At 37.3% G+C, this 27,092-nt stretch overlaps 1 protein-coding gene across 1 annotated transcript in view; it reads left to right on the plus strand.

Annotated features, from left to right (window-relative positions):
• LOC150106796 (uncharacterized) overlaps window positions 1-27,092 on the plus strand; it is a 191,949-nt gene that overhangs the window by 40,493 nt on the left and 124,364 nt on the right. Inside the window, exon 3 of the mRNA XM_090393318.1 lies at window positions 18,102-18,305. Coding sequence (XP_090249444.1) covers window positions 18,178-18,305 — 128 coding nt within the window. The 5' untranslated portion in view covers window positions 18,102-18,177. The remainder of the gene's footprint in view (window positions 1-18,101; window positions 18,306-27,092) is intronic.

Genomic DNA, 27,092 nt, shown 5'->3' on the forward strand with positions numbered 1-27,092 from the left:
CTATCCAAATCATCCTGTAAAATTTTGACATCCTGTGCACTCATAATTGCTCTACCCAACTTTGCATCATCAGCAAACAAGTGAACACTTCCTCTCAAATCCTTTCCTATATCATTGATGAACAAATTGAAAAGCAGTGGTCCAAGAACAGAACAGAGCTCGTGACTAGTGGAGTGCCACAGGTTCTGTGGCACTCCACTAGTCACAAGCCGTCTTTTAGACTCCACTCCTGAATAAACCACTCTCTGGTATCTCTCCTTCAACCACCCTCCTATCCATCTCACCAACCCTATATCTATCCCCATCTGCTCCAGTTTACTGATTAGGATTCTATGTGGTATCCTATCAAAAGCCTTGGCAAGGTCCAGTAGTATCACTGTAAACCCATTACCCCTATCCAGTTCAGCCGTCACCGTGTTATAAAACGTGAGCAAGTTACTGAGACATGATCTACCCTTCACAAAACCATGTTGTCCCCCATACAATATCCCATTTTCATCTATCCAATCCTGTATTCTTTTCTTGACTAATTTCTCTAAGACCTTGACAATGATTCCTGATATGCTAATCGGTCGGTAATTTACAACAGAAGTCTTGGAACCACCTTTATGCAGTGGAACTATTTTCCCCTCTTTCCACCCCCTCGGGACTAACCCAGACCCGAGACTCAAATTACACAAAATGGTCAAGGGTTCTGACAATTCTTTAGCTGCTTCTCGGACAACACGAGCTGGTATACCATCCAATCCCACAGATGTATTGACATTGAGGTTATGCAATAGACTACTCACCTCCACTTCATTCACCACAATTCCCGTATAATCTACTGGTACATTCGTTTCTGCAATGTCACCACCTGCATGATATATTCTTGCAAAGTGCTCACTCAGTAACTCAACTATATCAACTGATTCAGTTACCTCCCTACCATCTGCATTCTTTAAAATCATTCTGCCATGTACATTTTTCCTTTTACTTGCTACATATCTAAAAAACTGTTTAGGAATCTCTTTAGCCTGCATGGCCAATGTTCTTTCGTAATCCTTTTTTGCTTTTCTTACCACACTCGTCACCCTTCTGGCCTGCGCTTTATACCGTTCATGTGCCTGCCGGTCACCTTTCTCCTTAAATTCCCTCCATAGTTGTTTCTTTTTTTTGCAGCTCAAGCTTAATGGTGTTATTCATCCATTTAATCCCTACTTGATTTATTATTCGGACTCTAGGTATACAGTCAGCCATTGCTTCATGCAAACACTTCTTAACTACCTCCCATGCAGTATCGACTTCTAGTCCTTGCAGTTGTATATGCCATGGCACTGATCCAGTCAAACTCCTAAGCTTGTCATACTTTCCAGCCCGATAATTCCACATGTACCCTGTCTTAATTGAAAATTCTACACCTTTAGCCACCTCCCAAGTCAAGACCCTATGATCACTCTCACCGATTGGTGGCAATGTGATCATATTTGTTACAGCCAAATCCTCAGATGTAATTACTAGGCCAAGCACTCTCTGACCCCTAGTATTTTCCATTACGTTTTGTCGCAGATAGTTATCCCTTAATAACCGCATAAAATCCAATTCCTTCCTACCATGTCCTCTCCTCACTCCAATCAATGCCACCATAGTTGAAATCTCCCATAATAATCACCCTCCTTCCACTCATTTCTTCTATTTGCTTATGCATAATGTCTCCACCATCTATTCCATCACCTGGTCTATAGCAGCACCCAATTGTATATTTAGTTCTGCTAGCCACAATCTCACACCAAATGGCTTCAAATGTGCTCTTTTCTCTATCCTGCAATTCAACTTCTATTCTCTTTGGCTGGAGCTCATCAGCTATCATCAACAATACTTCTCCCCCCATTTTATTCTCCCTGTCATTCCTGAACACACTATACCCATCACCTTCAATCCCACTAGTTATATCATCTACAGTCAGCCATGTTTCACTAATACCTATAACCTGTGGTCTGGAAGTGCCAACCATGGCCAAAAACTCTTCCTTCTTGTTCCTAATACTCCTAGCATTAGTGTACATGAATTTAAGACCCCCATTAGCCCCAACCCTACCTTGATGCCTTATATTAACTATCCCACTCTGATTTGTTGTCCTTATTTGCTCGGGCATATTATATTCATTCTTACATTCAACTGCCTCCCTAAGGACTGTATCTACTCCCCCCCCCTTAATAAATCTAGTTTCTCTGAATTTGCACATCCACCACATTCAGCAACACTTTCTCAAGTCTTCTTACACCGTAACCATTCAAATGCAAGCCATCCATCTTATATAGATCCTTTCGACAATCGAACTCACTCCACACGTCAACAAATTCCACACCACTTGTCATACATAACCCACGCATAAAGTCATTCGCAATTATGGCCCTCCTTTTAAACATTTCACTGTCATACCGTGGCAAAAGACTCATTATTCTAACTCTCTCACTCTTTTCTTTTGCTACCTCAAACAATTCATTCAGGTCTTCTATCATTTCCATTTTATCTCCTTTCAAATCATTCGTACCTGCCACAACAATCATTTCTTTCACCCTTTCCTTTTGCTCTCTAATAGACTCAGTTACATCCTTTATGGTCGCACCAGGTTGGTACGATTTTGTCAAATCCTCTACTAACACACCTCGTACTAACGAGTCTCCATACAGCACTCTATCCTTCATTTTGTTCATGTTCACACTCATATGTCTATTTTTCCTGTCATACTTTTTATTATTGGCTGGTTCATTCAGTCGACTTTTGCTCATATGCTCCATCTGCTGTTTTGCCCTTTGTATCGCACCATTCAACAACACGATTTCACTCATTGTGTCTATCTCATCTTTTTTATTCTTAGTAAAACCATTAATACTATTATTCACACTCTCACAATTCTCTGGTACAACCTCGCCGTTTCTTGTCATATCCCAATTTTCTTCATTCTGAGGTTTGACAAAAATATCACACTCATGATCCGAAATACTCTTCAATTTCTCATTCTCCCTACATTTTCTACACACATTCACTCCTTTATTATCATATAACCACACTCTGACTGCACTCCGCAAAGCGTACATTTCGCAGCTAGTACACTGAATCATCTCTTTTATACCACCGTTCTTTGATAAAGATGGCGAACCATCATTACTGGCCACCATTTTCCTTAGTACTGGAGCTATACTTACTTGCAACGTATTTTATCAAATTATAGCATGTATATAGTTAGCATGTATATATTGTCCGGTATGTGTAGGCTTGCAGTAAACAGTGAAGGATAGACTGCCTGAGGGACTGAGGGAAGACGTGTGACCAGTATATCCAGGAAAGGAAGCAAGTTCTGATTTTCAGTTTCAATAGTAATTTGTATGCACTCATGTTGTTTGTTCAGGTGGCTAAGGAACTTGTTTAATGTTTGGTGGTCATGTGTCCAGGTAATGAAAACATCATCAACATACCTAAGCCAAATTGTAAAATCTAGAGCACATTGCTCAAAAGCTTCCATATAAAAGTTAGCAGTTGGGGGGGGGGGGGATAATTGGTGGTGATATATGGCCATACCTTCTTTTTGTAGGTAAAAATTATTTCGCTACACAAAGTAACCCGAACATAGTACATGGGCAAAGAGAGCCGTAATGCATAATGCATAGCCTTAATTCATCAATATAAATTATAGTAAAACCATAGCTATCACATACATTAAAGGATTATCAGAAAAAAATGAATAGAATTCTACACCATTATAATCTTAATGCCACTTTTAAATCACCTATAAAATTAAAAAAACTTATTCAACTCCTCTAAGGATTCTCCCTTCACCCCATTGGCTCACCCTGGAGTTTATTGTATCTATTGCACCTGTAACTTACCTTATATTGGTGAAACTGGGTGTACAATCCCTATCTGTTATATTAAAAATAAAAAATAAAAAAATAAAAAATAACTCAACACCAAATTGATTGGAAAAGTACTTGTTTTTTTACATCATACAAAAACTTTATATAAACAGAAATTTAAAGAAGCCTATGAATTTTTGATTAACCACCTTTATCTTAACAATAATGGTGGCATCAAAATTCCACGAATTTGGATTTTATTATTATTATTATTATTGTTCCGGGAAACTCCAAGGAGTCGACAGACTCATCGAGGGAGGCCCTAACATCATGTCTGGAACAACTATTCAACATTCACACAGTATCTATCATATCTTGCCTTGAACTCATTCACGGTCGTAGCACCCACAACAGACTCTGGAAGCTTATTCCACTCATTCACCACTCTCCAAGTAAAAAACCTAGCTCTAACACCCTTGTCAACCACGCTCTTGCCCAGCTTCCATGCATGGCCCCTAGTCCTCCCACCATCAGTCATATTTTCAAAAATATCTTCTGGATCAATCTTATAAAAACCCTTCAGTAATTTGAATGTCTCAATCATATCACCCCTCCTTCGCCTATCGTCCAATTTCTGCAACCCACAAATCCTCAACCTATTCTCATAAGGTTCATTCCACAGACCTGCTATCATCTTGGTCACTCGTCTTTGGACCCTCTCCACTTCCTCCCCATCACGAAGAAACCCTGGTGCCCATAACTGGGCACAGAAGTCCAGATGGGGTCTTATCACGGCTCGATACAGAGGAACCTTGTTTGTCTCTGCATGTTAAAGTATTTTTCATAAGCCAAGTGATTTGATGAGTTGTTTTAGTCACTTTTGCAATGTGCCCCCTGAACTTCAACTCCCTATCCACCAACACTCCCAAATCCCTGGCCTCATCAATCTCCTGGAGTACGGTTCCACCAATGCGATATACTGCTGCTGTTCTTTTCACCCCAAAGTGCATAACCTCCTTCAACCACCCTCCTATCCATCTTACCAACCCTATATCTATCCCCATCTGCTCCAGTTTACTGATTAGGGTTCCATGTGGTATCCTGTCAAAGCCCTTGGCAAGGTCCAGTAGTATCACTGTAAACCCATTACCCCTATCCAGTTCAGCCGTCACTGTGTTATAAAACGTGAGTAAGTTACTGAGGCATGATCTACCCTTCACAAAACCATGTTGTCCCCCATACAATATCCCATTTTCATCTATCCAATCCTGTATTCTTTTCTTGACTAATTTCTCTAAGACCTTGACAATGATTCCTGATATGCTAATCGCTCGGTAATTTACAACAGCAGTCTTGGAACCTGATTCCTGATATGCTAATCGCTCGGTAATTTACAACAGCAGTCTTGGAACCACCTTTATGCAGTGGAACTATTTTCCCCTCCTTCCACCCGCTCGGGACTAACCCAGAACCGAGACTCAAATTAAACAACATGGTCAAGGGTACTGACAATTCTTTAGCTGCTTCTCGTACTACACGAGCTGGTATACCATCTAATCCCACAGATGTATTGACATTGAGGTTATGCAATAGACTACTCACCTTCACTTCATTCACCACAATTCCCATATAATCTACTGGTTTATTCGTTTCTGCAATGTCACCACCTGGATGATATATTCTTGCAAAGTGCTCACTCAGTAACTCAGCTATCTCAACTGATTCAGTTACCTCCCTACCATCGACATTCTTTAAAATCATTCTGCCATGTACATTTTTCCTTTTACTTGCTACATATCTAAAAAACTGTTTAGGATTCTCTTTAGCCTGCATGGCCAATGTTCTTTCGTAATCCTTTTTTGCTTTTCTTACCACACTCGTCACCCTTCTGGCCTGCGCTTTATACCGTTCATGTGCCTGCCGGTCACCTTTCTCCTTAAATTCCCTCCATAGTTGTTTCTTTTTTTGCAGCTCAAGCTTAATGGTGTTATTCATCCATTTAACCCCTACTTGATTTATTATTCGGACTCTAGGTATACAGTCAGCCATTGCTTCATGCAAGCACTTCTTAACTACCTCCCATGCACTATCAACTTCTAGTCCTTGCAGTTGTACATGCCATGGCACTGAGCCAATCAAACTCCTAAGCTTGTCATACTTTCCAGCCCGATAATTCCACATGTACCCTGTCTTAATTGAAAATTCTACACATGAATAATTGAAAATTCTACACATGTATCTGCGACATGCTGTCGCAGATAGTTAGCCCTTAATAACCGCATAAAATCCAATTCCTTCCTCCCGTGTGTCCTCTCCTCACTCCAATTAATGCGACCATAGTTGAAATCTCCCATAATAATCACCCTCCTTCCACTCATTTCTTCTATTTGCTTGTGCATACTGTCACCACCATCTTTTCCATCACCTGGTCTATAGCAGCACCCAATTGTATATTTAGTTCTGCTAGCCACAATCTCACACCAAATAGCCTCAAATGTGCTCTTTTCTCTATTCCACAATTCAACTTCTATTCTCCTTGGCTGTAGCTCATCAGCTATCATCAACAATACGTCTCCCCCCATTTTATTCTCCCTGTCATTCCTGAACACACTATACCCATCACCTTCAATCCCACTAGTTATATCATCTACAGTCAGCGATGTTTCACTAATACGAATAACCTGTGGTCTGGAAGTGCCAACCATGGCCAAAAACTCTTCCTTCTTGTTCCTAATACTCCTAGCATTAGTGTACATGAATTTAAGACCCCCATTAGCCCCAACCCTACCTTGATGCCTTATATTAACTATCCCACTCTGATTTGTTGTCCTTATTTGCTCGGGCATATTATATTCATTCTTACATTCAACTGCCTCCCTAAGGACTGTATATCTACTCCCCCCCCCCCTTAATAAATCTAGTTTCTCTGAATTTGCACATCCACCACATTCAGCAACACTTTCTCAAGTCTTCTTACACCGTAACCATTCAAATGCAAGCCATCCATCTTATATAGATCCTTTCGACAATAGAACTCACTCCACACGTCAACAAATTCCACACCACTTGTCATACATAACCCACGCATAAAGTCATTCGCAATTATGGCCCTCCTTTTAAACATTTCACTGTCATACCGTGGCAAAAGACTCATCATTCTAACTCTCTCACTCTTTTCTTTTGCTACCTCAAACAATTCATTCAGGTCTTCTATCATTTCCATTTTATCTCCTTTCAAATCATTCGTACCTGCCACAACAATCATTTCTTTCACCCTTTCCTTTTGCTCTCTAATAGACTCAGTTACATCCTTTATGGTCGCACCAGGTTGGTACGATTTTGTCAAATCCTCTACTAACACACCTCGTACTAACGAGTCTCCATACAGCACTCTATCCTTCATTTTGTTCATGTTCACATTGATACGCCTATTTTTCCTGTCATACCTTTTATTATTGGTTGGTTCACTCAGTCGACTTTTGTTCAATGCACTCTAGCTGCTGTTTTGCCCTTTCTATCGCACCATTCAACAACGCGATCTCACTCAATGCATCTATCTCATCTTTTTTATTCTCTGAGAAACCATTAATACTAGCATTCACACTTTCTACATTCACACTCTCATAATTCTCATGTACAACCTTGCCGTTTCTTGTCATATCGCTATTTTCTTCATTCTGAAGTTTGACAAAAATATCACCCTCACGATCCGAAATACACTTCAATTTCTCATTCTCCCTACATTTTCTACACACATTCACTCCTTTATTATTATATAACCACACTCCGACCGCACTCCGCAAAACGTACATTTCACAGCTAGTACACTGACTCATTTCTTTTATGCTACCGTTCTTTGATAAAGGTGGCGAACCATCCTTACTGGCCACCATTTTCCTTCATACAGGTGCCGTAATTATTGCAACGTGTTTTATCAAATAATAAGTTATAACACACCAAAAACACATAAATAGATGCACTAAAATATGCAAGGCAAACAAAACTCCGCAATATTAAGTAATTTTATCAACGATAACTGAAAATAATACTTATCTTATCAGGAGCTTGCATGAACACTACACACTACGATATAACCTCCAATGGCACACATTCAGCCCACTTAGTTCTTCAAGTTTTCCAGCAAACCCTGACTTTAGGACTCTGCAGTTTTTCAGCTTTTGTTGGCCATCATCCATACTGTTTTAATTTATATGTATACTTATATGAGTAACTTTTGTGTGAAATATGCTGCTCTCTAGCTTTTTTTTTTTTTTGTATCCTAATAGATAATTATAATAACAGGACTTGAGCTTTAATGTAGTAAGGTTTTTTCCCCACCTGAGGTCACGCCAATAGTTTTAACCATTGACCAGTAACTTTAGCATACCATGTAGATTATAGTGCAGCTTGTTCCTTTGTATATATATATATATATATGTGTGTATATGTGTATATGTATGTGTATATCCAGATGATGACCTTAATGTGAAGATCGAAACGTCCAGTGATTATTTTGATTTATATTAAACTGAAGTTTTACTCTAACACAGTAGTTGTTTCCATAATTTTTATGATAAGGTAGGTTTTCCATGCACTGTCTTTTCATTTTCCATGCACTGTCAACATCTTTTTTGCACGAATCATCAACCCAGTGTATTGATGCTATTTGTCTTCGGAACTTCTCATAATCACCTACCTTATAGTTCCACATATATACACCTTCTTGGTAACAACCTTTTCCTGTTTGACTACCTTCCAAACCAGTAGTACCTCATGAGCACTGTCACCAACAGGTATCGACACTTCCAACAGTTGGCAGTGTTGATACTTCATTTACAATCACATCATTAGGATATTATGAAATCCAACACTGATTCCATCACATGCTACTGACATAGTTATCCCACAGAAACTCAACAAATTCACTCTCCTTGTTACCTTAAATTATTTCTTCTTTCCAATCTACATTCCTATAATTAAAATTTCCCATTAGGTTCACCTTGCCCAACTAATTTGTCTAAACATTTCACAATCAGTACTCCCCACATTCCCTCATGTAACAATATCCTATTAGATCTGCTGTTCTATTGATCTCAACTTTACACCAAATTGCTTCAGAATCTTCCCATATATTAATATTTCTCACTTCCATTTTTAAAGGATAAAAGTCCTCTGCTATCATTAATGTTACTCCCCTCCTCTCTTCACCTTTGTACCTTTCAGAAAATTTTATATCCTACCATTTCTAGTCCTGACTGTATATCATTCTGAGACAACTAAGTTTCACTTATACAAATTATCTTTAGGCATACTGACTTGATCAGTGCTACAAATTCAGCCCCTTTATTTTTGTTACTCCTTACATCAGTATACAAACATAACATTTCCCCACTCTTTGAGCTATCCCACCAATACTACCACTCTGTACTCTCTCTGCTATAGTACACCTCTCTCTCTCTCTGATTTGACCATCCTCGTTTCCCTGATCCTGACTCCGATTTTCATTCATATGCTTATTATCCCCCATGTTTTTTGCACTACACCACTCTGCCTTGCCATAATTACTTCCTCACCTTTGTATTTATCTTCTTCCTGCCCTTCCACAATCTGCTTCTCAACCTCTCTGACCCTTAGTGATACTAATTTCATATGAACTCTGTGTACTTAGTAAACAACAGTTACTCCAGATGTCTAACACCAAATACATTCAAATGTAGTCCATCAGGTTTAAACCATTCTAACTCCCGAGTTAGAATGGTTCAAATTTACTACATACATTCACAAATTGAACACACTTTGCATGATTCAATTCAGCCATCTTTTCATTCAGTATCATTACTCTCCTTTTCAGTTTACTACTATAGGCTATTGTTCAGAAGACCATGTTCTGAACTTAGATTCAGAAGAATCATACAAGAATGTTCTGAACAGAGGCCAATATTCAGAACATTTGCTTATTAAACAGTGAAATTTGGTAAGAAAAACAACTGTGAAGTTGGATGTCTCTGAAACTTATCATTGCTGATATCTATGTGCTCCTGAAAGCTGTACTTTCAAATTTAAGCAAGAGACAGCAGTAGCAGTCTGTCATGGTTGCTATTCTTGTGCCAAACAAAATATTAACTGTTTTTCATTTCCAAGTGATTTGTTTTTGTGTGACATTTTTAATTTTTTTTTATTTTTATTTTTAAACAGCAGTAATTCTGGAGGATTACTTTAAAAATTACTATTATTGGTTACGTTCATGGAGTCCTAGGACTTATAAATAAAATTAACTAATTTTAGTGTTTTTCTGTAATTTTGGTGGTATACTCTATAACAAGGTAAATATGGGAACTACGGGTATATAATTAATAGCTGAGTAATTTACCAAATCTCTGGAAAATCATAAAGCTTTAACAAAAACAAAAAAAATTTCTAATTTGAAATTTGGTGATCTTTTAAAATCTGAAAATTAAAAAATCACCTAATTTAAAGTGTGAAATAGTGGATTGTAACATTCATTAAATACAAAAGAAATGTTACCTTTCAGGTAAGTAGAGGATAATAGGTATTATATCTTAAAATTAACTTATTTGACTATTTCAGTTAACTCTCATTTTTTTTTCTTTAAAATATTTTTTTTATGTTGAGCCCATACACAAGAGGTTGGCTGATCGACCTATAATACATTAGTACTATGTATGAGTAGTGGGTTGGGAAAGGAGGTACATGTTCACATTTGATTTAAAAGACTGTATGTTGTATTCCTTGGGAAACACAATGGGGGGAAGACTGTTCTATAATACAGCAGTTGCAGGGATGAAGGAAGAGGAAAAGAAACTTGTTCTGTGGGTTTCAAGGTTCACTGTGAAGGGATGTTGAGCAACAGCTGCACATGTACAGATGAGCTTAATACTAAGTGGGGAAATTATCGATGCTATTTCAGATGAACATTTTCCATGGAAATATTTGTAGAATACACATATTGTATAGCCCAAATGTCTGTGGGAAAGGAGGAGCAAGTTGGTAAGAGATAGGTCATTAATAAGTCTAATTGCTCTCCTCTGTATTGAGTCAAGCATTTTGAAAGGGCTTTTCTGGGCCCCCACCCCATATGTGAGAGCAGTATTTAAAGCTGGGCAGATTTGTGTAAGGTTAACAGCTGTTCAGGGATGATATAACATCAAGCGAAAGATAAATCCTAGTTCTTTAAAAGCTGAGGATGCAGTGGTTCTTATGTGTTTATGCCAGGAGAGGCTTGATGTCAGGTAATTACAAGAAAAGAAATCTCAAATCAAATTGTCTGGAAATTTGATGTTGTCAAAAATAATACTGGGAGAAAATGGTTCTTTTTTTTATGAGAAATAAGACAGTACTGGGTTTTATTAGCATTGAAATTGACTAGGTTATCTGAACCCCTATTGGAGGATGGCTTGTAGATTAGAATTGGTGGTGGTTGGTGTTCTGTAGGTTGAGGTGAGTTGTGTAGAATATCATCATCAAATTCTTGATATATATACCCTCAAAGAGCGTACAAGATATGATAGTACTACATGAAAAATTTACATCATTACTAACTTCCTATCTACAATTTTCCTCCAAATCAGTCTGTTAAATGTCAAGACACCAATATTATCAGGTCTTATATTTCTGTCTTCTAAGGCACTTTTTACTGTATCAATCCACCTATATCTTGATCTTCCTCTGGGTCTTTTTAATGGCAACCTGGCAGAGAACACTTGTGCTACTAATATTTCCTCTCCCATCATGTTTAAGTGACCATACCACCTGAGATTAGCTCTGCTAATGCATTCCTTGATGCTGACAATGTCAAGTTCTTTCCTAATATCCTCGTTTTTTATATGATATTGCCATTGATGCCATCTGTTCATTCCTCTAATCTTTCTCAGGACTCTCATATCTGCAGTCTCTAGTCTTTGGTCAAATGTTTTACTTCTAATGTTTTACTCCTAGATGAGTCTTTGACTCCATGAGGTCTTGTTTAATAATTAATAATAACCCAGCTCTCAGATCCATAATTTAAAATTGCTCCACTTTTGCAACGAGTTGCCTGGTGTTGTATCACCTTACCCCAGTCCTGAAGATACTTTCAGGTGCAAACTCTGTTTGCTCACACTTGGATAAAGGATTAAACTAAATTTATTATAGTCTAACCAAGTGAAAAATAAACTTTCAACATCTTTCTCTAAATCCAGAGTAATTTAATAAAAGGTGGCACACCGTTTGGCAACTCTTATAGGTAGAGATGACCTTGCTAATGCTTCTGCCTGGTATCTCCACTTGGGCCTGGCTCCCACTGAAGAAACCTCAATAAAGGTCGAAACTAGTCTGGGTAGTGGCCCTTCCCTTAATGCATAACATTATACATATCCACAAGGAGATGTGTTTTGCATTATGGGAGATACTGAGATAGGAGTGATGTTAGCGCTCCACTTTTGCAACGAGTTGCCTGGTGTTGTACCACCTTACCCCAGTCCTGAAGATACTTTCGGGTGCAAACTTTGTTTGCTCACACTTGGATAAAGGATTAAACTAAATTTATTATAGTCTAACCAAGTGAAAAATAAACTTTCAACAATTTAATATTGGTTTAAACACTGTCTTGTATACAGCTAATTTAGTGTTTTGGCTAATTTCTCTCTTATTCCATATAAATTTATTCAGTTGACTTCCTCCCATACCAGCTTTGTTGATTCTGTTGTCTATTTCCATATTTAACTTACCATCCTCACTAAAAATCGTGCCTAAGTATCTGAAATGTTTCACTTGTTCTATAAGTTCTCCATTCACAATGCAGCTGACATTTTCAAAGTTTCTGCCTATTTTCATTGTCTTTTTAATGCTGACCTTCATACCATATTTATTACAACAGTTATTCAATTTAGTCAGGGAATCTTGTAGACTTGTAGCGAATTTATTTAGAAGTATAACATCATCCACATAAAGCAAAGTGCTGAGATTAACACCTCCAATTTTGATATCAGGTTTAATACCACTTTCCTGCATAATGTGATCCATATAGATAATGAATAAGAGAGGGGATAATGTACATCCTTGTCTGACACCAGATTTAACATCAAACCATCTTCCTGTACTTCCTTCAATTCTAACTGTTGACTTACAACTGAACTAAAGACTAAGTATTGCTTGATATAATGCCTCATTAACACCATATAACTGTAGCGTATATTGAATGGCTTCTCTCTTGGCACCTTGTCATATGCCTTTTCCAGATCATTTTCTTCTTTCACTACACGCTATTCCTGCTTCCTATGCAGGGTCCGTGTGTTACTTAGATGCGACTACTTGTTAGTACCACTCCCAACCGACCTGTCGCCTAGTCTGCCGCTGGGGGAGGGATATATTTTTGGCTGTAGATGCGTATGTTCACGGGCCCGGTTAGTTACTACCTTTTCAACATTTCTCAAGTATACTTGCATATATCTTACCTGGAATACTCAGTAATGAAATGCCTCTGTAATTCTCACTTTCAGTTTTATTCACTTTTTATATATGGGTACTATGCGAGCTCTACTCCAATCATCTGGAATTTGTCCCTCTGTCCAGGCCTTCTGAACTATGCAGTGCAGTCACTGTATGACTTTTATACCTCCATACTTGAGCATTTCTGGTCGAATATCATCTACTCCTGCTGCCTTTCCACATTTCAAGCCTTTGATGGCTTTTTCTACTTCAAGTATGGATATGTATTCCTGACTGCATGCCTGGTCAGTGTTTTTTATCACTGTGCTGTCATCACTGCTTGTTTCATTTAGCAGTTTTTCAAAGTAATTACTCCATACTTCAAGGATATCTTTTACTCCTGTTTTCATTTCACCTTTATCATCTCTAATTCCTTTTACAGCACTCTTTCCTCCATATCTGAGCTTCTTCAACAACTTCCAGAATATCTTGCTACCTTCTTCATATTTATTTTCTATGTTCTTGCCAAAGTCCTCCCATGACTTTTGTTTATCTTGCTTACATTTGTCCCTGTATTCTCTAAGAGCAAAAACTGACTTATTTGCCAGGAACTTTTGATATGCTTTCTTCTTTTCCTTCACTGCCTCTTTAACTTCCTGTGTCTACCATGGAGTTCTCATTTTTCTATTCTTGCAATAATCTCACCACATGCCTCTCTGGCTGAATCAATCAGTGTTTTCTTCAGGACTTGAGACTGAATCTCCAAGATTTGGTTCCTGCTCTCAAACTCTTTTATTTTTTCTTGAATAATATTTGTTATTTTAGTCTACAGTTCACATCTGAGTGCTGCTCAACTTTTATTCTCTTTAAAACTTTCTTATATGTTTTTCTTTTCAATATGAAATTCAATTTTATCCTGCTGAAGACTAAATGGTGATCATTTCCAATTTCAAATCCTCTGTACACTCTGGTGTCCTGCACCAGTGGGAAAACATCACTATCAACAATAACATAGTCAATTTAAACTGACTTATTTGCCAGGAACTTTTGATATGCTTTCTTCTTTTCCTTCACTGCCTCTTTAACTTCCTGTGTCCACCATGGAGTTCTCATTTTTCTATTCTTGCAATAACCTCACCACATGCCTCTCTGGCTGAATCAATCAGTGTATTAAATATTTAATAACATAGTCAATGAGACATTTCTTATTCCTTGCCTCTTCTCTCCACGTGAATTAGTGCACATTTTTATGTTGGAACATTGTGTTAGTAATAACTAATCCATGTCCTGAGCAGAAATCCAACAGGTATTTGCCATTATTATTAGCTTTGCTTTTTTCTCCAAATTTTCCCAAAATATTTTTGTATGTCTGACAATCATTTCCTACTCAGTTATTTAGTTCCCCAACAAGGACCAACTTTTCCTTTTTCGTTGTGTCAGTTGCTTTCTCTAAAGCCTCAAAAAATTCCTACACTTCTACCTTAGTACAACCTTCTGTGGCACAAATAAGTCTCATTGTCCAGTTCCCCATTCTCATACTTGAGACTGCCTGCCATTCAATATTAGCCTCGTATTTAGTGTTGAATACTATGGCTACTATTTTTTCTTTTCCTTGATTGTCACTGCCTGAATATAACATTTTGTATTTATTGCTCAGAAAGATGTCACCAGTTTTTGTCTTTTTTTGTTTGTCACCTCTATTATGTTGATCTGGTACTTATCCAATTAATTCCTCAGCTAGCTCCATTTCTTTGCCATTCAGGCTTCTTATGTTGATAGTACCGATCTTGAACTCTGGTGATGTTGAGTTGGGGTGTGCTTTCAGATTTGTTCCAGTAGCTGACTTTTCACTGTTTGCCCTGGAAAAAACAACAGGGGTCTTGTTTAACCAGGCGACGCCCCAGCTGGCATGAAATTTTGTCATGTTGTACCATCATTTGAAAATTTGGTTTAAGCCAATAAGAATACAATTTGATCGGCTAAATCCCAAATTGCCAGCCCATCCTCGTCCATTGAATATCCAGGTAGATACTTAACAGGGTGCACCACGAGAAGGTGAGGATTGGACATTAGGTCAGAAGCCCTGGTCGGTTCTCCACATTCCTTTGAAGGCTATGTGGAGGTCTCCTTTCAGTTATATAGCTTTGACATTTAAGCATCCCTTGTGTAAAATAAGGTTTATCAAATGAAATGGAGGAGTGCAATGTGCTGTCATCTGACAAACTGTATTGGGTTGGAAGTCAGCTGAAGTAGTTCATTGATATATAGCAGGATGAGGGTTGATAAGAGGACAGAATCTTGTGGAACCTTGGCATTAGTTGAATGGTGAGAGGATAAGGAACCATCCACCACCACACATAGTGTGTGTGTGTCCAGATAGAAAGCTGGACAGTCCAACTACAGACGTCTTGAGATAGACCAAAAGGATGGGAGCTTGCTTAGTAAGCCCTTGTGCCAGACCCGGTCAAATGTCTTGGAGATATCAAGTGCAACCATTTGAGATTTGCCAAACTTCTCCATGGCATTTGTCCAGAGATGGGTGACATATGTGAGCAGATATCCTGTTGATCGGCAGTGACAGAATCCATACTGATGGTCGTTTATTAGGTGGGTGCCTTGAAGGTAGTGTAGGAGTTATGAATTGATCAATTTTTCCATTACTTTAGACAGGACTGAGATGAGCAAGATATGTCAGTGACTTGTTGCCCTTCTTGGGAATGGATAGAATATAGGCCAATTTTCAGGCTGTGGGATAGATACCAGTGGAGTAAGAGAGTATATACAGGCGACATAAGATAGGAGTCAGTTCTGGTGCACAATTTTTCAGGACATTTGGAGGAATGTCATCAGGGCCACAAGACTTTTTTTTGTGTCTAATTTGAACAGTATTTTTCTGATTTCTTTCTGAAATCAGAAAGAAATATAGTGGGCATTGTATGTTAGGCATCTAGAATGGGTGGGGTACATTTATCATTGTTTATTTTGCATGCATTGAAAGCAAAGTGTGAGACCAGGAGGTTGGCTTTTTCTGTAGATGATGGTGCAATAGAGCTGTGAAGGGTGAGAATAGTGTTGGGCAGAAATTATGACCGATTGCTTTGGCGAGAGACCAAAAGGCTTGGCTGCCATTTGGTTGGGCTGCTGATTTCTTGCTTTTTGCTCTTTCAAACTCTGTTTTGGAAGCATTGATTGATTTTTTTTTTTTTTTTTTTTTTTTTTTTGCATCTATTTTGGGCTTGGGTATAAGAAGCTGTAAAGGAGGATGGAGTTCTTGATTTGAGCCAGTAATGGTATGTTTGATTTTTCATTTGTACAGCCTTTGTGCATCTTTTGGAAAACCAGGGTTTAGTTAGAGAATAGCAGGTCAGAGTACTGTGAGGAATGTATGTTTCCATGCCAGTGAGGATTACTTTGGTTATAAGTTCAGTGCATATATTTGGGTTGGAAGGCCGGAAGCAGTAGTCCAGCCATGGGAATGAGGCATAGAAGTTGTGGAGGCTGTCCCACTTGGCACTGTTACAATGCCAAACTACTCTTGTATGGAAGTGGCTGTGTAAGTGTTGTTGCATGGAGAAGGAGATGAGCACTAGATTGTGGTCAGAATTACCTATGGGTGGGGCCACTGCACTCACTGTATATTTGGAAGGGTCATTGGTGAGAAAGAGATCTAGGGTGTTTGGGGAGTGGTTCAGGTTATCAGGTATTCTGGTTGGCATCTGAACAAGTTGTGCAAGGTCATTAGTGATGCCAAATGTTTCAGCATCTCTGCCTGCAAGATCTGTATAGTTGGAGGAGGAAAGCCAGTTGGTGTTGTGACATTAAAATCTCCCAGAAGGATGATTTTGCTGTTGGGAAAGAGGGACTGGAGAAAATCAATTTTTAAGGAGAAGAAATTACAGAGCTCAGAGTGGTTGGTTGCATTAGGGGAGTGATAGAGAGACAGCAAATGAATTTGACTGAGTGGGGAAGGGATATTTTCAAACAAAGGTCAAAGTTGGGTGATTCTAGATTTTGTGCTCTCTGGCAAGGTATGTCAGAGCGGATGTTTGCACAGACACTACACTTGGGTCAAAAGGAGTTAAAGAGTGTGTAGTTTGGAGGGTTGAGATGAATAGTGCTGGAGGATAGGTGAGATTTGAGTTTCTGCCAGAAAGAGTAGGTGAGGATTAGTAGACTGAAGATGGTAGTGGGCACTATTAAGGTTGGAGTTTAGACCACGGATATTGGTGAAGTGGATATGTAGGATTCTGTGAGGCATATGTTTGACCACAAGGGTCTTGCACATTTCCTATGCAGTGCCTGTATACTGATCTCCATGGTAGCTACTAGTGGTGTTACTTGATTTTTGCACCAATTTAACTTGTCTGTAGTTGATGATCAAACTGTTGATGTTTTTCTTCAAGTCTTCGAAGCTGGCATCCTTGTTCAGTCTGTGCAAATGTTAGGTCTGGTCAAGCACGTACGTGCGATTGGGGATAAGCGTCTTGTATATGTAATATATTGATAATGTTAATAGTTAAATTGGTTAAATCACACTATTGTTTTTTTACAGTATCATAATAATAGTTATTTACATATTTTCATTGTACACCATGCACATTCTGTGAATATGTATTACTTGAAACAGATAAAGGATTTTATTTTGAAAAAATAACAGTAAAGTAACACATCATATGGTTATTTACTAATAATCTTGAAGATTTTACTTAAATTTATACTGATCTCTGATTATTTACTAATGATTGTTTTCCAAGGATATGTGATTATTTACTAATAAACTCCAAGTAAATGTTTAAGATTATATGGAATTAATTTTGTAAAATATCTCTTTAATTTCAGAACAACAAAATCACCCCAGTGTATACGCCAACTTTTTGATGCAAAAGTGAAGAAGCTTGAATATGTTAATAGTGTAATGCCAGAAGTATTAGAAGATTTTTGTTGTAATAGGATTAAACCAGTAATGTCTAAAGACAAACTAGATAGATTCATTGCATGCTCTAAAGAAACCGAAAGTAAACAACCTTCAAATACTGTAACAAGGTAATTTCAGTTTTTAGTCTACATAAAATGGTATTTTTGTTTTACATATATGTATATATATGGTTTGGTATCTGTATTTCCATATATATGTTAGGTATATAAGACTTGGGTTTGAATCCCATCTATGATGCGAGGAACCTTTATCAGGTGCTTTCAATGAAATGATGAGTTAGCTGGTCGCATACAGAGGTGGAAGGTTTTTTTCTCCCAGGAACTCTAGTTTTTCATCCCTCAAAACAATCAAACTGGCCAAAATATCATAAAAAGCATATATACATAGGATACCAAGCAAATAAGAATTAAACACTCTATTCCTTCTGATTTGGTTTTGAGTACCTATACAATAAAATGTAGGTTTATGCGTTGTCCAATGCTGGAACATGGTATTTGTCCATATTCTTCCTGATTTACACTAATTAAGACTTATTTGTGCTTATTGCCTGACAGAAGTATTTATCCATGTGTTAAGGCTTAAGTGTTGAGAGGACACTATGTTAGAGGTTTAATGGAATATTAACAGCACTAAGAAAGGATTTAAAAACAATTTTAATTCTTTCAATATTTCGTTTCAGTCACTGAGACATCTTCAGGAAGTACTAACTAACACTTATAACATGCGCACGTACACACACACAACACAGGCAACACACTAATAAATAAAATGTCGATTTGACCCTAAAGCAGGGACGGCTTGTGCATAGGCACTACGGAACTGCAGCATCTCCAATTTTTCTCGATACATAAATATATTTATTAATTTATTTATATTTGCTTGTAATATTTAATTTTATCATCAACAATCCTATACATTTTTCTTATTTTGTATAAAAAAATAATAAAAATCCATCTTGTAGCACTTATGAGGACGAAGGACGCTAGCAGCAGCACTGTGTTTACCACAGTGCCATATTGCTACGTGCGCAAGCATATGCACGTCATAGTGAGATGCGTGCTATTAACGTAATGCAGCACTGTCCATCATACCAGTAGTAGAGTGTTTGTAGTGCTTATCGAGTTTACTCCATCCCTTTAAATATTTGGACATTACAATTAAAGACATAACATTTGTTATAGTTTTTATTTTAGAACATTATTGGGGTTATGATGATGATGGATTTTATTTTTAACTAATTTTGAATTATACTAAACTGTATAATTTTATCGATAATAAACAATATTTTTTCATGAAACAAAACAAGAAAAATATATTTTATTTTTAAGTAATTTTGAATTCCAAAATGTATAATTTTATCGATAATAAACAATACTTTTTCATGTTTAATTTGTTTTTAAATTTTTACCATAATTTTGATATTTTATCCAAACACGTATAAACTGTACTTACAGTCTGTATGTATATTTCGAAATTTGCAGCACCCCCATGATTTCAAGCCATGAGCCGCCACTACCCTAAAGTCCTCTCTAGGTGGGCACCTTCTGTGGATATTCTTGTAGGAGGTCTAGGTTGTAAATTGAGATCTCTGAGGATTAACGATTCTCATATTTTGGGAAATCTCTTGCATCCGTATTTATTTAAATTCAGTTGATTTCTGAGTGCAGCTGGATTCCAAAAACAGTCTTTTTAAAACTTTATTATCTGTAAATCATCTTCTCAACCTTTTGTCATATTCAACATTCCAGAGATCAGAAACTACCTTAGTCAGTCATCTCTGGAGCCTTTCCAAGATCTCTTTGTCCTTTTTGAAAATCAGATGATTAAATCTGTGTACAGTATTCCATGAGAGGCCTAATCAGAGCCTTACACAATGTAACAAAAATCTCCTTACTTCTGCAAGTCAGTGTTCTCTGCATCATTTCCAGAATTCACTGTGTTGTCCTCACAATATTGGCAATGTGTCCTCTAAATTTAAGATCCTTATCCACCATCACCTCTTATTTCCCCCATCTCCAACAATATATCCCCACCAAGTGTAAATTCTACCTCCCATCTTTGTTTCCCAAATTTTAAAACCTTACATTTTGCGACAGTGAACTGACATCCCCACTCCCATCCCCATTCACTCAATCTATTCAAGTCTTCTTGTAAGGCCACAACATCTGCTCTACTCCTTATAGTTCATCCCAACTTTGCATCATCTGCAAACAATTGAATATCCTCCATCCCAATCTTCCCCGATATCATTAACATACAGGTTAAATAGCAATTGCCCTAAAACAGACCGCTGAGGCACACCACTAGTAATGTTCCTCTTCTGGGATATTGCTCCCCCATACACAACTTGCTGATACCTATCAGATAGCCAGTCTCCAATCCAATGCACCAATCTAATGTCCAACCCCATCTGCTTTAGTTTGACTGTCAACCTATCATGCAGTAATCTATCAAAAGCCTTTGCAAAATATAAGTATACTACTGTGTATCCATCTCCTTTGTCTAATAAAGCTATCACCCTATTGTAATAAGTAAGTAGATTACTAAAACATGACCTCCCTTTAGCAAATCCATGCTGTCCATCAATGTTAATGTTTATTATTATTATTATTAACTGAAATATCTCATTAACTTCTGACACCCGAGTACTATCTGCATTCAATGAAGTTATTCTTCCACTTTCATTCTTTCTTTTGCTTGTGGCATAATGATAAAATTACCTTGGATTGCCTTTAGCTTGCATAGCCAATTTCTTTTCATACTCCAATTTAGCTTTCCTCACAATACTCGTTACTTTTCTGGCCTGAGCTTTATATATTTCATAACTCCTTTCACTCTTATTCTCATGATATTCTTTCTACATCATCTTCTTCTTGTGGATTTCTTGCTTAATAAGGTTGCATATCCATTTCACTCCCAACTTATTTATTCTTCGAACACTAGGGATACATTCAGATACCGCCTAATTTAAGAACTTATTCAAAGATTCCCATGCATTGTTGCCATTTTTCCCATTTAGTAACTGATACCATGGGACCAAACATAGTATTCTCCTAAGTTGATCATAATTTCCAGTATGTAACCTCTTTTAATCAAAGCATCAATACAATTAGATGCTTCCCAAGAAAGTACAGCATGATCACTGTCATGAATTGGTGGTAAAATAGCCATATTCTTGACATAGCCTTCTTTCACATTTTGCTTGAGAAAGTTGTCTCACAACAATTCAATAAATTCCTCTTCTTTCTTATAATGAGATTTCTCTTCTACCCAATCAATGTTTGAAAATTAAAGTCACCCATAATGATCCTTCATTTGGTATCCATAAGGCTAAATTGGCAATGCATTTCTTTGTCCCCTGCAACTGAGCTGCCAGGTCTGTTAGCAACACCCCACCATTTATTTGATTCTGTTAACCTCTACTTTCCACCAGATAAACTTAAACTCACTACTGCATGGGACATTGTTTTTTTGTGTTTCTACCCTAACTTGACTTAAGTCATCTGATATCATTAGTAGCACTCCCCCTCCTCTTCTGTCATTCCTAAATAGAGTATGCTCATTACACTTGAGCCCACTTACCATATCTGATTCTTATAGCCAGGTTTCACTAATGCCAACAGTCTTAGGCTGCATCGTATTCAATAAAGTAACGAACTCAACCCCTTTGTTTCTAATGCTCCTGGCATTGGTGTATAGACATAATAAATTGCCACTTAGCCTATTCTTATAATTTAATATGCAATCTATTTGGTCTTGTTCTAGAATTTTCTCTTTTCCCTCCCTAGGCATACTTGAAAGGTCCAAAGCATATTTTTCCACCCCTTCACCACATACATAACCATGTTCGAAGACATTCATATCTTTATCACGTTTGCATACCACAGCTGAACTTTTGCACACATTTTCCCCATTCCTGCCTTGATGATCTAGTTTCCCTGACTCTCTGCATTAGGTCTCATAGCAAGAAGTAATTTCTCCAGGCTTCTGATGCCAGATCAATTCAAGTGCAGGGTATCCTTTTTATACAAGTCTTTTTTGCCATCAAATACATCTCGCACATTTAAAAAAATAATACCATTATTGTCAATGAAATTCTGGATCCTGGCTCTCACCAGCCTCTCCAACACTTTAACCACAACAACAACTGACACACAGATAGGCCTATAATTTGATGCTTGAGTTCTGTCACCTTCTGTATGAAGCAGCACAATCTTGCCTTCCTTCCACTCCTTTGGAACTAGACCCAATGCAATACTCATATTAAAAAATATGTTAAGGCAATTACTGAAAATAAGAGCCAACAGGCTTCACTTCGGTGAAGTTAAATTATTCAAAATTAAGTGGATATTGAATACCACATTATTTCTTAGCCAAATATAGTTTTCTGTATTTGGCATGAAACTCTTAGATTAGATTTTCTATCTTTGAGTTTCTTATTCGGCTAAGAAATAATGTGGTATTCAATATCCATTTAGTGTTGAATATGTTAAGGCAGTTGCCAACTCCCTGGCACATTCCTTCAAATTACGTGGTGATATATTATCAAGTCCCACAGTCATATTAACATCAAGCTTGCTCATTTACAGTCAGTCAGTCGCTCCTGATCATCAACTGCTCTCAAACTCTCCATGATGTCACACTCACAAGAATGAAAGACCTTTATGAACTGCTCATTAAATATCTCAACTATATCTTCTGCAGCAGTTGTTCTTATATCATTTTCTCCAATCAATGTCATCCTTCTATAATCATTTTTTTTTGCTGACTGCATGTTGAAAGAACTCCCTAGGATTCTTTTTGGCTTCATTAGCTAACTCTATTGCTGCTCATGCTTCACTTTTGCTACCCTTACTAACTGAGTACTCCTCCTTGCCTGTTCTTTGTATTTCTCATGGAATTGATTATTACCACTAATCTTATGCTGCCTCCATAATTACTTTTTCCTCTGTATAACATGCTTAATCTCTTCATTCATTCATTTCACACCTACCTTATTTAACCTTCTGCCCCTTGGAATACATTTAGACATTGCTTCTACTAGATAGTTCTTGAATAAATATCACCCAAGCTGCATTGATCTCCTTTCTGGGCATCTCCTTGTTCCATGCTATACCTGCAAGCTGTCTCTAGATCTTCTCATAATCAGCCAGCCGTATAGTTCCACATATACCCTTTCCTCACAGAGGTCCTCACACTGCTGGCAACCACCCAGGTAATCACTTCATGGTCATTCTCACAAACTGGGGGTGATTTGACACCTCATTTATAATAACATTCACTGATGAGATGATCAAATCTGAGACCCTCATTCCTTACAAATTATATATTTGGTTTAATTCTTTATCCAAGTGTAAGCAAAGAAAGTTTGTGCCTGAAGTAATTTCAGGACTGGGGCAACTCGTGGCAAAGGTGGTATGACTTTACATCACTTACCTTAGTATCCCATAATAATGCAAAGCACATCTCCTTGCAGACATGTATAATGCTATGCATTAAGGGTAGGGTCACTACCCAGACCAGTTTCAACCTTTATTGAGATCTCATCGGTGGGAGCCAGACCCAGAGGTGATGATACCAAGGTGGAAGTGATGCAGAAGTTATATTTTCATATAAGAGTTACCAAAATGTGTCACACATTATTATTAAAATTCTTAAAGGATTAAAGTATTAATCATTGTTATCCATTATTGTCATCTAAAGTCATTAATGTCATCCAAAGGATTAATCAATGTAATCAAAGGATTAAACCAAATATATAATTCCTAACATAACAAAGTGGAAAACAACTTCCCTCAACTATCTCTAATCCAGAGAATTTTAATAATAACGAGTTTCCCCAGTCATGAAATTACTTCAGGCGCAAACTTTGTTTGCTAACACTTGGATAAAGGATCAAACCAAATATATAATTCATATCATAACCAAGTGGAAAACAACTTCCATCACCCTCATTCCTTGTGTGCCTTCTGTTACATACTGCTTGAGATAGTTGTCCCTTCAAACTCAAGAAACTCAATTTCTTTACTTCCAGTTGCCACCTCATCATCCCAGTCTATATTGCCATAATTAAGATTGCCCATAATGATCACCCTTTTCTTATTTACTTGGCAAATTTGATTATACATTTCATAGTCACTACTATCCACATTACCAGGTCTGTAGCAAAATTCAATGAAGTATTTCATTGTATTCACCTCTATCTCACACCTTACTGCCTCAAAACCACTGGTGCTTTCCCTCTTGCATCTCTACCTTGTATGGACATAACTCTTTCTCTATCATCAATAGCACTCCCCTCCCTTTTTACCCTTTTTATCTTCATGAAACACATCATGCCCTTCTATCTCTATTCCTGTTAGGATGTCATCCTCATTCAACCATGTCCCACTTATTCCAACAATTATTGGGTGAACATCTCAATTAATGTAACCATTTCATTTGCCTTGTTTCTTACACTTCTAGCATTTGTATACACATATAATAGCTCATTCCTGGATCAATAGCAAATATCACCAATACAACTTATTAGATGTGACTTCTCTATACTTAACTTACGGCATTTCTTTTTCTCCTTATTCATCTTAGAAACTTCTTCAAATCCATATTAGAAATTATGGACTTTACAACCGTGTTAATTTCTCGGCGTTTCGATCTTCATGTTAAGATCATCATCATCTGGAGCATATACAAATATACAGGACAAGCTGAGTTACATTACATACAGTAAGTTAGAGAAACAATGATTTGAACATAGGTTATTCTACTGGCATGACCTCTAGTGAAAAAAAAAATTAAATTATTTAGAAACGACATCAAGCTAAATTCCATTTATGATAACATGAATAAACATTCTTTCTTATAGATAGTTTTCTTTCAGTAACAATGATGTCCTATTTTTAGCATTACAATTGTTATTTTTGATTTAGGATCCTGGATTAACTACAGTCCTGTGTATAGTTATTCTTAGAGCGGAAGGTTCTGTGGGTCGAATATGTGCCTTCCATATGTTTTGGGATTTTTAGACCATCATTATTGTTCAGATTGGGGTGGTTGATAATAATCTCACAGGCTTCCTTAAATTTGCATTCATACCATGTTTTGGTGTGATGTAGATCAACATTCTTCAACCTTTTTACACCTGCGCACTGGGATGAATAGGAGAAATATTTCACGAACCGGCTGACGGCTAAGATAGAAACATAAACCAATGTAGATAGTATTTTATTTATTAAATCCAATCTAACAGATAAGCTTAGGTGTTGATGGTTATTCATGACTTATTTTTCACGGTATTAACAACACCACAAACACTTTTATCAACATAGATGTTTTATTAACGCTCATATTTCGCTGATTTTCAACTCAGCATCATCAGAGCACAACACACTTGTAAACGCGACAGTGAGTGAGTGAAACAATATAATTGCAAAAGACAAAAGATCTAAAGTCCTATTTTTTGGCGCCCTCTAACGAAAAAAAAAAAAAAAAAAAAAAAAAACAGCAGTTATCCAGGAGTTTTTCTTAGGATAACCGTCTCCCAAATTTTTGGCAAATTAATGCAACCATATTTATTAAGGTTGGGAGAATTTCTTCAAAGCCATTGCTGACTCAAAAAATAATATTTCAGATCTATAACGACTCCTAAATAGCACATTTGTTTTCCTCCATCTATTCCTGTGTGAAGGAGTGTCCAAAGCATGGTCTGCCAGTCCCAACTTGCCATAGTAATAGTAGCGAATGTATCTTTCATGTTCTTCCAGGCAGATGTTCACTGATCTTCCTGTTTGCCCATAATAGTCCAAGTCACAGTCACACGGAACTTCATACACTCCTGGGTGTGCTAAAGGGTGAAGTTTATCCTTAGGCGAGCGGATCAGAGTTGCCAGCTTGACATGAGGTTTGAAAGTGGTGTGAAGACCATGTTTCAACAATACTTTGGCTATCTTTTCCGATGTACCTCTGATATAGGGAATAGAAATGGTCATGTTGTATTCTTGTGTATTAGGGGAGGGCAGAGTAATGGGCCTATTTACAGGAAGTTCAGTGAACATCCTCCTGGAAGAACATGAAAGATACATTCGGTACTATTACCATGGCAAGTCGGGACTGGCAGACCACGCTTTGAACACTCCTTCACACAGGATTAGATGGAGGAAAACGAATGTACTATTTAGGAGTCGTTATAGATTTGAAAGATTATTTTTTGAGTCAGCAATGGCTTTGAAGAATTTTCCCAACCTTAACAAATATGGTTGCATTAATTTGCCAAAAATTTGGGAGATGGTTATCCTAAGAAAAACTCCTGGATAACTGCTGTTTTTTTTTTTTTTTTTCGTTAGAGGGCGCCAAAAAATAGGACTTTAGATTTTTTGTCTTTTGCAATTATATTGTTTCACTCACTCACTGTTGCGTTTACAAGTGTGTTGTGCTCTGATGATGCTGAGTTGAAAATCAGCGAAATATAAGCGTTAATAAAACATCTTTGTTGATAAAAGGGTTTGTGGTGTTGTTAATACCGTGAAAAATAAGTCATGAATAACCATCAACACCTAAGCTTATCTGTTAGATTGATGATTCTGCACGGAGAAGATATTGTATACAAAGCGCGATGGTTCGGTAAGTTGAAACTGAAATTGTCCAGAAAATTGAACAGATTAGCCTTCCTTAAATGATGCCGCGACAACAATATAATTCCATCTTTTCTGAAATTCAAAAAAAAGTTGCAATTGACAAAGGCACATCGTATTTATCGACGGGTGAGTTTAGTGCTTCTTCGAGAACAAATTGCTGCTACTCGCATATAGCTTAGTAAGCTAAACATCTCTATCACAGCTCTACAACAAGAACTAATAAACATTTAAATCCTGAAATATGGACTGTCCTACAGCACA

The sequence above is a fragment of the Typopeltis vanoorti genome, chromosome 5 (genome assembly GCF_054136105.1).
Source record: "Typopeltis vanoorti isolate ZY-2024b chromosome 5, IOZ_Tvanoo_1.0, whole genome shotgun sequence".
Lineage (NCBI taxonomy): Eukaryota > Metazoa > Arthropoda > Arachnida > Uropygi > Thelyphonidae > Typopeltis > Typopeltis vanoorti.